The 14,710-nt window shown below is 51.2% G+C and overlaps 2 protein-coding genes across 2 annotated transcripts; both read left to right on the forward strand.

The window, feature by feature from the left end:
- The first annotated feature begins 182 nt into the window (after positions 1-182).
- On the forward strand, positions 183-2,661 carry M431DRAFT_511981 (hypothetical protein). The gene has a single exon (XM_024919769.1). The coding sequence runs from the start codon at positions 253-255 to the stop codon at positions 2,389-2,391; it is 2,139 nt and encodes a 712-aa protein (XP_024770102.1). The 5' UTR covers positions 183-252; the 3' UTR covers positions 2,392-2,661.
- Positions 2,662-4,264: 1,603 nt separating this feature from the next.
- Positions 4,265-7,940, forward strand: M431DRAFT_95090 (hypothetical protein; the record flags this gene model as incomplete). Its single annotated transcript, XM_024924658.1, has 3 exons — positions 4,265-4,388; positions 4,460-7,656; positions 7,740-7,940. Coding segments are annotated over 3 exons (3,522 nt in total), but the record flags the coding sequence as incomplete, so codon positions are not given.
- Between the last annotated feature and the right edge of the window lie 6,770 nt (positions 7,941-14,710).

A 14,710-nucleotide genomic window follows, 5' to 3' on the forward strand; every position in this document is an offset into this window, starting at 1 on the left:
AAGAAGAAAATAAATAACGAGTTCGTGATATTTTCCACTCTGACTCCCATGAATTACGCAGATGGTGTAAGAGAGATCAATTTCATCGAGGTGGGGGAATTGGCGGATCACGTGACGTCGTAGAAACCTCTCTTGCAGCATCGTTCGATTTTCGTGGATTTGCATTACACCCGGAGCTTCAACGTCAATTGACGGCCATCATTCGCGCCGCCTCTCTCGGAAACCTCATGTGTGCATACAAATGCCTGAGTGATGCAGACGATTCTCTCTAGAGCCGGTAAGGCTCCTCGCAGTGGGTGCAAAGCCTGCACCAACGCCATTGAGACCCTGGGCAAGAGACCCGTCTCTGCTCGCCGCAAGCCGACGTTCGCCGAGCTCTTCACAGCATGCTACAGCTCGGTATTCGCCACAGCAGCATTAGTAGATGCCGTCAGGAAGGATGACCGCAGGAAAGAGCTGGATCGTCAGCTAGACGAAGTTCGAAAGGAGCTGGCCGACCTTCAGGATGGCCGGCAGCGGCCCAGCTCGGACGACGACTCGACAGCTCCAGAACTCAATCTTCGACAGATGGATGCGCTATGGCAGAGCCTAAAGAAGATATACAACAGTCGTCCCTACATGAAGGAAATACACCAGCCAGCAACCATTAGCGCATCGGATCTTGTCGAAGCTCTAAAGCACGAACACTACGGCTGCTCAGACCAGCCGCTGCGGAACTCCAAGAGACAGATGGATTACGATAGGCTCGAAGGCGCAATTATGCAAGAAGAGAGTGCAAATGGGAGATACTACCGAGAGCCCCGGAATCAAGCCCAGTTGCTTCGCGAATCCCTGAGTATAGAGACTCTTGTTCGCAAGCTTTTGGACCGTACAAGATATCTTCCTGAAGACCAGTCCGGCCCCTCCCTTCAAAAAGCCCGGAGTTTACTGGAGAAAGGAAGTCAGGGCTTTACATTCCGATCTATCGACTCAGCCAGAGCTCGGGAAAACACTATCCTATTGAACAAGCGCCTGAGATCCTTGGCTGCTGCGTCGAATCTTAGTATGAAGGAGAAAGTTGGTAGGATTTGCTACAACCTGCTAGTTTCATCACACCCGCCAGATATACACACCTACAACACGCTCATTGTTGCGTTTAACAAATCAGGCCATCATTCATTTGCCGAGGCACTAGTTGCTTCGTTCTTCCAATACCGACTTTTACAACCTACACCATCCACATTCATCGCCATCTTAAATCACTACCAATGCACTAATAACCACGGAAGATTCTTACGAGCCCTCGCATGCATTACCGGACTCGACAATCGAACTGGCGCAAAAGTTCGCCGGAGGCACGTATCGGACATTGAAGAAAACCCAAATCTCCTACCTTGGGCCCTGGACTCTAGACGCCGAACTCTCACCGGAGACTATATCTGGGACCATCTACCACTCTCGCAACCTTTGGTAGAAGAAATCATCGGCGGCCTGTTGCACTTCAAGCTCTTTGACCAGGCTGCGGCGTTTTTCATTTCATGCGTGCAGTCTGGAGTCAAGCTGAGCTTGGATTCAGTCAAATACTTCCTTGATGAATGCATCAATGCTCTGGACTGGAAAGCTGCAGTTCGATTGACTTCCAGCTTCGCACGATCCCAGCCAACTTTGCAGAGTCTGCTTAGAGTGGGAGGGGATAGCGAGAATACCTCGTACATTGCCGACCGAATACGAGTATTGCTAGACATATGTGGTCTTGGTGGTCTAGACAAGCCGTCAAAGTCGCTTCTAGTCAACTTGAAGGTTTCGGGTCCCGCATTTACGAAGCTCCTCAACACATTGACCCAGGAGGCCGGGCCCCCGAAAGAGAGGCCGACGTCCGGAGAAGAGATATACAGGAGCAAAAGCAGAGTGCTGCAACTGGAGAGTATATGGAAAGAGTATGAGTTTGTGAGAAAGACTACGATCTCCATCGAGAGCAAGCTCCTCTACCCCGACTTCTCACGGACCTTTCGAGCCTCAATGGCACTCCATATTGGCAAGACGGCCACGCAAAGAAGCGAGCAGTTGGATCAAGAGCTGACACAACTCATGGAGAGCACCTCTTTGATTGGATCGACACCGGAGCCACTTCTAGAGAGTGAAGATGCCACGGAGCGCAACCGTGCTTCTCTAGATACTATGCCCCTTTCCGAAGAACCCGCGCACGCAGAGTCAGGCGTGTCTTTGCACCGACATGCGACAAGGTCTGAGAAGTTGGAATTGTTCGACCATGGGAACACAGTTGAGTCCAAGCTCACAAGACCGAGGCCTGGACAATTGCTCCCAGCTTGGCCGACTTGTCTACCAAGTGAAGGCGGCGTGCTTCGGAGAATGGCCTTGACTAATGAGAGGATGATGAGAACTGAAGGATGAGAGAAGGAAAAAAAAGAAGCCAGACTTGAACAAACATTCTACCATTATTTACGGAGAACTACTTGTCGTATTGTATTACTTGATATCAAATATTTGTATATGGAACAGTTGGTGATGGACCAACATTTACTGGGATGTCGCATACCGGCGCTTTCTGGTGGGAGGGGAACTAGGGAACTAGGGCTCAGAAGCCACCAATTACTGTACAGTACAAGCATGACGATGATGACCGCATCAATTACCCAAATTCAATGCTACTGTGGCACGAGTTTTATAACGATCAATGTGTCCAACTTCCATTTTTAACTTGGTGATTCTCCAGCTGGCCCAGCGCGTGTTCAGATCTGGAGAAGTGGCGGTGGCTAGCGTAGAAAATATCGAGGCTTACAGTGCTGTTGGTACCGTGTCTGGTTTTTGAAACCCAGCGCCACAGCGATGTGCGGTCGTGCCTGGCAGCGCCTCAGCCCGCTAACTCTCAGCGGATCTCAGCGATCTCAGCGGACGGGTCACAGTGAGACAAAGCGGCAAAGCGAACTGGCCTGGCGGCAAGACCGGAATGGAAGAGCCGGCTCGGTCACGAGGCGCGGGCGTGTCCACTCAAGCATCGCATGTGGTCCATGTGCTCCAAAGGCTTCATGTCACTGCAAGGAATCTCTCAGGGGGCTCCAGAAGGCGACAGACACGGTGCTCCACCGGGGCGAGTGGCGCGCAGCTTCGATTCAGGGTCTGGTCCTTTTGGGCTTGGGTAAGTTTGTCGGTTGGTTTTTTATCGCAGCGACTGAGCGAGTGAATTGGCCTGTTGCGAGATGGAGGCTGCTATACGAGTACTAAAAACCTCCAGTCTTGTCGCCTACTAACTGATGCTATGACCGCTAGTGACGCTGCCAAAAGTGGGTGGTGATGGATGGGGTGGAGAGTCAAACAGTCTGATTGATCTCTTCTTCCTCTTTCCTCTTTTTTCCCTTCTCCAAAGATCCATCTCCACCGGGACGACATTGAAAAAGGCGGCGTGGCCTCCGAACTTCGCTTCTGCGGACCCTGTCCTGTCCTGTCTGCCGCATGTCAGATGAGCCTTGCCAGCAAATTACGAGTATTCACCTCCAAGAGACAGTATCAGAACACGGACGTGTGACCGACGCCACTGGCTGCTCCCTGCAAGTCGTTGTTGGACATTGCGAGTAATCCGTCGCTGGTCGAGAGAGATCGAGTTGCTTATCACACCTATGCGTCTGCGATAACACCCACCTCGTTCGTTTGTGCTTGTGCAAGTAAGTCCTCGGCTTCCCACTTCCGCTCCGTCATCATTCACTCCCCCCGTGAGTTTGTGAGCAATCTAGACTCAGCGCCGCCGGGCTATGGATTGTTTGGTGGCTACCCGCATTTGTTAGAGCTTGTTGAGGAACGTGGAGGCTGGTCATCATCACGCGGTCTGCTCTGCTCTGCTCTGCTCTACATCTTTTGCCTTCTTCTACCGCCCGGGTGAATCTAGGCTCGCTGTCTCTCTCCGCGCTCTAACTTTCTTTCTCCAGTTCTCACCGGTCCTTTCTTTGAATATTGGCGAGATTGCGCTTCTGCTTTGTGAGTAGGAGCATTCTATCCTCCTGATCAAACCATACCGCCACGATCTGGATCGCCATTCATACGACAATTTGATACAGACTGCCCCTCCATCAGAAGTCGGGAAAAAACCGTCTGACAGAAACCCCCACACAGAGCTCTGACCAATCAATCGGCATAAGCAGGCTGAAATTAAGAAGCATACCGAAAGAGGAAAGATAAGAAAAACCGGGCGAGCTGGGAAGAAACCATGAAGTTTGGACGAAAGTGAGTTGCTCGAGGTCAATTGGAGGCATTCACTGAAACGGTCCCCTTCCAAAGCCTTCCGCGAAACCAAGTCCCTGAATGGGCCGGCGCCTATATCAACTACAAGGGCCTCAAGAAACTCGTCAAGGCCGCCGCCGAGAAAGCCCGGAATGGCGAAACCGTAGATCCAGCAGGTGGGCTGCCTTGAACGCTACTCTCCCTTGTTGAGGCCGAGCCTCCTCCCTAACTCATTCCTTCCACGCAGAGCTTTCCTTTGCCCTCGACCGTAACCTTGAAGATGTCGATTCCTTTTATAACAAAAAGTACGCCGAGGCTTGCCGACGCGTCGACCTTTTGCAGAATCGCTATGGACGCGTGCCCGATGTCGTCGCGACTCTGGACCAGGACGAGATTGAGGAGGTCATGGGCGCGCTCTTGGAACTGAGAAGCCAGTTGAGAAACCTGCAGTGGTTTGGTGAAATAAACCGAAAGGGTTTCGTCAAGATCACTAAAAAGGCCGACAAGAAGGTGCCCGGAGTCGCCTCTCAGCACAGATACATCTCAACAAAGGTTGATCCAAAGCCGTTTGCGCGGGATGGAAATGTCGTCAGACTACTCAGCGAGATCAACCGCTGGCTTTCGGTGCTGGGGGACGCGCAGAACGTAGATGATTCCACGTCAGAGCGGTCTACTCGTTCCCTCAGTAGATCCTCGGCTAGAGTATTTCTTCATATGCCACAGGCCCAGTTCGATACGCTGGAGCAGGCTGTCCGCAGCAATGACGTTGAGTCGCTGAAGTCTGGTTTGGCTGATGCCCATGTTGTCTCGTCGGAGACTTCGTCACAGCCATTGTTACTCAATCTTTTGCAACGGTCAATTTCAGGAAGATCCCGGGCCTGTATTGCATATCTTTTGCAAAACATCAAAGATCTCGACGAGCCAGAAGACATCAATGGACGGAATTGCATCCACCGCCTGGTCATTCACATTGGCCGCACCAAATCTGCGCCAACAAACGAGGACGCTAACACGTACCCCGTTCCTGTTGGCACACATTTCAACAACAGGCATCTGCAGCCTGCAGTCTCCTCTACCGTCCAAGTCAAGGAAATCAACAAGCACGAATCCGCTCTCCTCGGAAAGGACGATGAAGCTGTGCAGATCCTTGAATATCTGTTTGACAATATGTCTGAAAACCAGCGAGCTGCTCTGAAGAGCCCTGACGCATTTGGCCGGCTACCGCTTCACTATGCTGCCCAATTTGGATTCGTCGTTGTGTGCCAAATTATCATGGCCAGGATGCAGCAATGGAATCAGTTTGACGTCAAGGACGGAATCGATGCCCCTGAGTGGCAAGACAGTGATGGTTACGCGCCACTCCATCTCAGCGTCATCGGCGGCCATCCTCTAACCACCCAGGCTCTGCTCCAGGGCGAGATTTGGCAGGGCAGCAGTGAGGCCAAGACGGAGATTCGAAAGACGGTTGCCAAGTCTGGCGCCGTCCTTGCGCTTGCTACCAAATCCAACTATACTGTCATTGTCAAGATGCTTGTCGATGCAGGTGTTAATGTCAATTGGACCGACAAGACGGGCGAGACGGCTCTCCACGTTGCCGCCAGGTTTGGGCATGACGAGTGTGCTCGCGTCATCCTAGAGAGCAAGTTGCAAAAGGTCGATGTGGAAATCACAGAGAAGTCTTATGCCTGGACTCCTTTGCACGTCGCTGCTGTTGACGGCTCTCTCTCTGTTGTCCAATTACTCATCGATGCTGGGGCAGATGTCTCCAAGCCAGATGCATCTGGCTGGACAGCTACTGAGCATGCCTCGTTGCGTGGTCATATGCAGATCGCGAGGCTTCTCGCGGCTCACACTGACGAGTCTGAGGCTGCTACCAGAGCCGTGACTGCATCTCCACCACTGAACCCTACAGAGGTCTCATCCTCCATTGACGGCCGTCGTTCGAATGGATCTCCGCCAGCACCGCGACCAGCTGAGCTTGTCAAGACGTTCGGTCATCGTTACCTGACTAATGAAAGCCTGGTCTTGGTTAGCCTTGGATCTATGGATATTCGAAAGAAGCTCGATGCGGTAACTCTTGACAGCGTTCCTCTCGCAGAGGCACACAACACACAGCTCGATACAGCTCTGTCTGTCGTGGTAACCGCCGACGGGGCTCATGGAGAGTCAACTATTATTGATCTCCCGGTTCACGAGCATATTGCTACCGAGCCGATTGTCTTCACAACTCGAGACGCATCCAAAGTCAAGCTTCTCTTCGACATTGTTCCAACTTATTCTGGAAACAACAAGCACAAGATCGGCCGTGCCGTGGCCCTTATGTCTTCTGTCAAGCCATCCCTTGGCACTGGCCGTATGAACTTGCAAGGCGACTTGTGCGTGCCTATTATGAATAGCAGCTTGGAGGTTATTGGAACAGTCAACTTCAACTTTTTGGTCATTACACCCTTCTATCACCCTAACATGGAGATTACTTCTAGACAGACGTACTGGAAAAAGCTCTCATCTACCATGCTCATTGGCCATCGAGGTCTCGGAAAAAACATTACCTCAAACAAATCTCTTCAGCTCGGCGAGAATACATTGCCGTCTTTCATTGCTGCGGCCAATCTTGGAGCTCAATATGTCGAGTTTGATGTGCAGCTCACCAAAGATCATGTGCCGGTCATCTACCACGACTTTCTTGTCAGCGAAACTGGCATCGATGCACCTGTTCACACGCTCACTCTGGAGCAGTTCTTGCACATCAACCCAGATGGTAGGAGGAGCAACAGCAACCGCAAGAATAGCCCAGCCCAGAGCGGAAAATCGACTGTTGGCCGTACGCGCAGCAGCAGCTTTACCCCACAGCGGTCACAGTCTATGGGCTACGCCGGTTCTGGTTTGCAACAGGAGATGGAAGAGCGCATGAAACACACTAGGGACTTCAAAGAGAAGGGATACAAGGCCAACTCGCGAGGCAACTTTATTCAGGCGCCTTTTGCGACACTGGAAGACTTGTTCCGAAAGCTACCGGAGCATATTGGTTTCAACATTGAAATGAAGTATCCCATGCTCCACGAAAGCGAGGAACACGAGATGGATACGTATGCGGTGGAACTAAACTCCTTCTGCGACACCGTGCTGTCTAAAGTCTACGACCTGGCGGGGGAGCGCCACATCATCTTCAGCTCCTTCAACCCGGATATTTGTTTGTGTCTCAGCTTCAAGCAACCCTCCATTCCGATTCTGTTCCTGACAGATGCCGGCGTCTCCCCTGTCGGAGATGTCCGAGCCTCATCGCTGCAGGAGGCCATCCGCTTCGCTAGCCGCTGGAACCTTCTCGGCATTGTTTCCGCAGCGGAGCCCCTGATCAACAGCCCCCGCCTCGTGAGGGTTGTGAAGGAGAATGGGTTGGTGTGTGTCAGTTACGGCACGCTTAATAACGACCCGATGATGGTTCAGGTAAGTCTCCGGCCGCTGGCAAACGCCACATTATTTTATCAAATTTTTTTTCGTCTCGTCGTTCGGACTAACAATCATTGCAGCGTCAGGTCAAAGAAGGCATCGATGCCGTCATTGTAGACAGCGTTTTAGCTATCCGAAAGGGACTCACCAGCGCTGAAACTGCTGTGGAGCAGCAGAAAACGGACACTTCGACGGAAGAAGAGGTCGTGGCTATTGCACAGCCCATCACGGAACAACTACAGAACTTCAGCCTTACGGCGAGCACACCAGTCTCTGGTTAGACATGTTTGGGAAAGATGAGGGTTAACTTAGGGGCTGTTGTTGTTTTGTTTTGGCACTTTTCGACGTTTTGTTGCAGCTGAGACCTGAAACCGGCTTCGGCGAACCCTATGCATGCATGCTTTAGAACACTTCGATTTGTTTTCTTTTTTGTGGCATGTGCTGGAATCATTTGAGATTTTGGGATGATAGAGTTTTAAGCGATGGTAGAGATGGCCTTGAACGGCTGAAACGAAAAAGACGATAGAATAAAGATACAGATTTTTGTTGCTTCCATACTCTGCTCACCATAGCATCCAAATCATGTTAATTCCAGTAATCATATCTAGCCCCCAAACATTGTAATCCGGGTTAATTAGCAGCGAAAAAGCTATATTACTGGCTTATGCCCGTTTAACGTATATAAGACGGACATCAACACCTAATTATAGGTACACCTTTCTCCCAATCCAGCAGTTGAAACAAGGCATCCTGCATAATGCCATCACAGACAGTAATAACAAAGTGCCCGCTGGTAATCCCGAATGGATCCATCAACAAGCAGTTACCGGATGACTGGGAAAGCGAAAAAAAAGAGCTCACGGACGTTCGTTGCTTGCTCTTCTCTTATTTCCCCTCACCAAAATAATCCCTGGCAATATCAATGCAGATGCAGCGCATTGATATCGCCGTCCAAGCATCGGGATGCAACTCCAAAAAAAGCCAAAGTCGGGGCAGTGGTGTCAGACAGAGAGACAGAAGAGAGGGACACCTTGATGAGCTCCCAAGCTCGACTTAGCATGAAACGCAATCCTTGGCTTCTCACTCGCGAACTGGCAAACCCCGCGCTTCTATCAATATCCCAGTGCCCTGTCCTGGGAACCAGCAGGGCTCCAAAAAATGGGCGTGTGAACCGAGCCCAGCAGGGTAAAAAAAGAGAGCTTGTCATCACAACTATCTTCCTCTTTATTGCATAGCGCGGGCCAACAACCATGTCGTGGAATCATGCCCGTCTAAGACAGCCCCCCCCCCCGGCAGCCAGCGTCCCTCGTGGCCCCCAATCTCTCTCTCTCTCTCTTTCTCTCTCGCTTACCCCTACCCAGACTCTTGCGCCTCTCTACCCGGTTTCTGCCAGGGGGTCGGCAATCAGCATGCCGGACGAACTTGGTCCATCCACGGCCTGTTCCTTTGTGTGCGTGCGTGTGTGCATGGAGTATTACTGGTACGATTTTCTCTCTCTCTCTCGATATGCCTTGTGGAACCTCCCTCGATCCCCTGTCTGTTGACAGACCGAATGCAACGTCAAGCAAACAAACATGTGGACCTAGACCAAAAACTGATTTTCCAGCAATGCCCAACTTGGGATATTCGTCTAATTGTGGCTAGATTGTCAGTATCACGGCCTCTGCGTCCGCGTATGACACCAGAGATAACTCACTCGTTCACAGCTTCCCGTGGAGATTAGCATTCGCCACTGCATGTAAAAGTAGGCTCAACAAGAAGCTTTCAACGCCGCACCGATCCATAATCTAAGCTTAGGCAGAGCGGGCTGGCGGGAATTCTCCGATCTCAGTGGGTTTATTTTCACCTTTCAACAACCCTGCCTCGCCTAAACCCATTCACCACGATGCTGGCCGTCCTTTCTCTCTTCTCGTTTCGGTATCTGCACTCCGATTTCTGCTAGCTCTTGTCGGATGGGGGCCAATGACAAGAAGTGGCGATCCACGTGCCACATGTCCCAAGAGTTCATCAGAGCTGAGGAGGCTGAATAATAGCTGAGAAACAAATGTGATGGTGATTGAAACATGGAGGCATGTAAATGCCTGCATGGTAGTGTAGGTAAGATCCATGCGTACCTTGGCCAGGTGTCTCACTGTCAAGGCGCTGCATATACCAGTATATCTGATACGCGAGTATACGTGTAAACGTATCTAGTCAGCTTTCTAACGCTCAAGCTCAAGAGGTGCAATCAACCCGCCGACGCTTTATTTGTAATTGTCAAGTATAGACAGTAAATTATAATCTCCCCGGCCGAGTTGGAAAACGAGCTTTATTACTAGCCAGTACTGAAGGTTGGCTGTCCGCATGCAGTCAGATGAGGCGCGCTGACCTTTTTAACCTGGATAGTACTTAGATTCGTCGTTGTATAGAAATAGCAGAAAGAAGAACTATATTAGATGATGTTAGAGGAGGGCGGTACCTTGTACAATGCGTATGGTAGACCGGAGTTGCGAGAATCCTCTCCGAATTCCTGGTCTTCCATCATCGTCCATGGCTGCAGTACAGAGTGTGGAGCAGATCAAGATCTCCTTGCAGCTTTCTCTGCCTCTAGTACGGAGTATGCGCGCTTGTTTTGAAATACAAATCAAGTCAACAAGTCTAGTCAAAGCGTAGGGGCTGAGCCACCCCCCTGGTAACACAATGCGCACGGTTAAAACGCCACGGCTTGGTCATTTTGGAACTCCGGTTTCTCACCCTTGACAGGCAGGCTCACTGACATCCAGTAAAAGTCACTCTCATCGAAGCTTCAACCGGTGTAGACGCATTGGCCCTTGTTACTAGCCTCACCGAGTGGAGACTACTGCGAGAGTGCAGAGGATCTAGACTTGCCTTGCATGTCTAAGGCAAGGCAACTCAAGACAATGTCTCTCAACTTTGACGAGACAACGCCTACCGGGTTCCTGGAGCAGTGCATGTTCCTGCAGCCGACATAGGTAGACGAATGAAGTCGTAACATCGGCCTTCTCTAGACAAGCTGAGGTGTACCACGGCCGATGCGATGCTGCGAGGGGAAACGGACATCTAGGCAGCCATCTGATGTTTGTAGACCTGGTTAACAACTGTTGCATTTCCTCACACATGGATATATGTGCCGACAGTTGGTTAGTGCCAAGTGCTCTTCGGCATCCAGGGTATCCCAGCTTGGGCCTGCGGGTAAAGTGATTGATTCATCCAGGGAGAATGGGTTGGAAGAGCCTGCCATTCTACCCGAGCTGGTGAACGGATACGATATACGATCATGAGAAGCTTACTGCAGGGTATCTCCCCTGGTGGGCGTGGTTTCTATCCGTGCAACTTTTCTGGATAGCTGTCCCCACAGCTGTAGTCCGTCTCCTTGCAGACGAATGAAACCGGCTGTATCTGCTCCGATTTCATTGATCAATGTAAGAATGAGAAGCCGTATTCCGGGCGATGTAAGGTGTCTTGCTTGGTGTCCAGGCTATTGGAAGGCGAGAAGTCAAGGTCTTGCGAAACAAAGACGACATCCGCGTCAAGTGCCTGCAGAGTGCCAATCGTCATCATTCACACATGCATCCACATGCAATATCTTTGCCATTTTGCCGCTTTAGAATCAATCTAATGAGCCTCAAGCTCCGATGGGGTCCTGAAGGATGCCGACTTGGCTAAGGCTTGCAAGCTGAGCACATCTGAAATGCCAGATTTGCCGTCTGCATGAGATTCTGTTTCATCATGTAGTAGTAGGCTAGCGCAAGAACTTTCCAGCGTAGCCTTGCCCCTTGCTCTTGACTCTGTTGTAATGTTTTTGTGCCACGACATTTGAATATAGAGCCTTGTGGTTCCTGGATATCTTCGATACGGAAAGCAAGCATCCGGGCTAGAATGGTACGATATGCTTAATTGTTTAATGGAGTAGAGCTTGCCTCTCCTGGTCTGTTTGACAGCCCTCGGCCATGCCGTAAATGTCTCAGGAATCTGATATCTAGAACGAATGCTGCGCGAGTTTCTCTTCTCTTTTTGGATTGCAAGCCACGCTCCCCTGTTCGACAGCTCTGCAGGCTCCATACCATTCGTATTAGTGATATGGATGCGCGGGGAGAGACGGAAAGTGGGAGATCTGCTGCATCAGTACAGAAACGGCATCCCGTATCCCAAAATCATCATGTGCTTTCATGCGGGTTCTTTACGAAGAATAGCTACCCTGTCGCGCTCTGTGACAGTTCTGGGGAAGTGCATGCTAGATGCATACATACCCGACTAGTGCTCCCCAATACGAACAAGATATGCGTGTTTCATATCTCTTTCACAACTTGGTCTTCTAGAATGCGTTTGATCACTCTCACTCCAACAGCTGGATACAGGAACATTGCCGATGTTGTAGCTACTACCCCAAACGATACGTTCTCTTGACCTGGAGCAGAAATCAAGGCACGATCCATGCTCGTCAAGGTTGCATTATTGGTTTTGAATCCCCAAAGCTTATGGGAGAGGAGAGTGATTGGTTCCTCTATTACACCAAGAGAATCTTCGGTTAGCAAGTGCTGCTTGTTCTGAAGCGAGGCCCATCCACGACTTCGGAATTGTTTCGGCATGAGTATTATCTTTTGGTATCCCGTACACCTCTGGCAACAAGGCTATTGCGTTATCTAGATAGCCTAGAGCAAGGGGATGGTTGACTGGGCTGCTTCTCCACGGACAAATCGGCGAGAACGGATGAGTAGCCTTTGCCAGAGAAACGACCGAATGGGATCCACGGTGGCGTCCTTCGGAGACAAAGCTGTCAGCAGTCTAAACGTCAAGAATAGCAATGCTTCTCTTTTAGTCTCCGACATCTAATCGTAATGGTTGCCCTGGGAATCCTGAAGTGCGACATATTTGGTCCAAGCGGGACTGGATTCGGCGTCCGGGATGGCTAGGCATGGAGATAAAGACGCAGCGGTATTGCAAAGATCCGCAGGGAAGACGAGGGGAAGCTTCTTTTTCGCGAGGCATCGGCTCCGTCAATGACCAATCTGAGTATCCTTGCGTATCTTAAAAAGGCATGTGAGGCGGTAGCAGCACGCTAAGTTGACATCCTTCGCATGCCGGCCGTCATTTGGGCCTGTTATTCTTGTACAGGCATTTGCAGCAGAGGAGGATACATGTAGTGGGCACAAGCCGCTGCTGCTGACCACCACTTCACACGGCAGCTGCAACGGATTCTAGTGTTGGTCTTAGTGTCTCTGAGACGGTCGATAGCAAGTCTGGGGATCGATCTAGCTGGTGTTCAGATCCTCCACGTGGGCAACGGCCTTCTTCGGTCCGGTGGTTATACCGTCAATATCCCGCGGAGCGGCAGTTATACCCATTATCAGCGTTCGGGCCGCTGGTTATGCTTGTAGCATCATTTCGAAGCAGAATTGGTCATTCTTGGAGCATTCCGTAAACCAAAGCGGGAATCCTAATGCCCGGATAGGTCTACCGTTTGGCGAGTGATTGTGCGTCGCATTGTAGGAGCCGTCTGAAACGCTCATGCTTTTAGTTACTACCAGGACAACAGATGACGTCGAGACTAGTGTCTTATGCGACCACGGGCACGAAGCTCGCAATCCTCTTCGACCAAGAGTGCACTGATGCTTTAGCAGATCGATAGACTCGTCTCGGGGGGCTAGATTTCCCCGTGCCCGCAGGAGTGATGCGAATCTGGGTCAAGTAATAATGGAACTTGTATGCGACCAGCAGGTCAGCACTGCGTCTGCCAGTGTGTTCGTTTAACCCTATCTGTAAAGAAAGACATTGCTGAATACTGGCTGGTCGTTTATTCCCGCCTGTCTTGCAAGCCGTTCGGAGGACTTTGGAGTGTACCCTACCAGCCCTGCTGGGCAGGGCCAAGGATGGGTTGCTGCCCCGGGAATTGGTCCCGGGTGGCTTTGGTCGAATGGCATTCTTGGCTCGAGATTGAAACCCTGCAAAGAGCTAATGCAATATTTGAGCAATTATAGACATGGATCTCAGACCTCTCCCCACCTTTACCCTGGTCGAGAACTCCCCCAGCCTCTCAGACCTGAAGCGATGGGGTTATTGCCTCATGAGGGTTGTATCGGCGTAACAGTGATTGCGTGCACTGGGAATTGGGCGTTGGAGGGGTGAGACGCGCATCTGTGTGTCGACTCGACAGAGCGGCTTCGAGAATTCCGCAGTACTGTAATCCAAGACCGCATGCGGACTGTTCCGTCCTTTCCTGGGTCCTTGTTCGGGTCGCTGACCTTGCAGAAGCAGCGGTGCTGAGCAGAGCAGTGGCCGCGGGCGAGACAGAGCCAACCTTGCTCATCGGAAATCTAAGCGCACGCGCACGGTTTGCCGCGAGCATGGCAAGGTGCCAGTTGCCCCGTGCACGAAGGCATCTACAGGCATCATGGCGAGGAGAGGAGTCGTTATCCTGTCCACCAGACCTGTACATACCAGCACGGAGGAATACCACGCGAGAGTCGCCCTGTCCATGTCCTTGTCGGTCCAGCATCTTTCCTTGCCCGCCACGCGAGTGATGGCTTGCTAGTCGGTAGAACGGAAGCTGGGTATGGGATTAAGCTGCTGCTGTGATGTGATGCCGTTGTCCTGGACCCGTGTAGACGAGGATGTAAAATGCAAATACCGACCCGGTCAAGGCAAGGTTCGCGATGGATCTAGTACTACTATAGGTAGGTACGCGCGAACTGAGGACTCAGGTGACGATAAGTCTCCTACTAAGCTACAAATCATGTGCGATAAGACATCCATCCAGCCCGCGCCTTTGCACGTGGACATATCCTAATGTACCTCCTAGGTAGCGTTGAAACCTCGTACTATAGTCCGTTTGTGAGTGGGATTGTGAGATTACCACGGTCTCGGCCTGGGTTGTAGGCGCAAGTCTTGCCGTTTCCCAGCTCGAGCGTATCAAAAGCGCCCCCGAGGGAACAAGATGGTGTGGCTACATCCAGAAGGCCAGTATGAGCAGGTTCAGGTAAGGTAGCCAAGATTAGATTACAGCCCGCAAGCCAAGCTCACGCCTCCTCAACCCTGCCCCGGACAGGTGAAA

The sequence above is a fragment of the Trichoderma harzianum genome, assembly GCF_003025095.1.
Source record: "Trichoderma harzianum CBS 226.95 unplaced genomic scaffold M431scaffold_14, whole genome shotgun sequence".
NCBI lineage: Eukaryota > Fungi > Ascomycota > Sordariomycetes > Hypocreales > Hypocreaceae > Trichoderma > Trichoderma harzianum.

Excerpts from the sequence above, each read along its gene's own strand:
- M431DRAFT_511981 (XM_024919769.1), top strand. The coding sequence starts at position 253 with ATGCAGACGATTCTCTCTAGAGCCGGTAAGGCTCCTCGCAGTGGGTGC.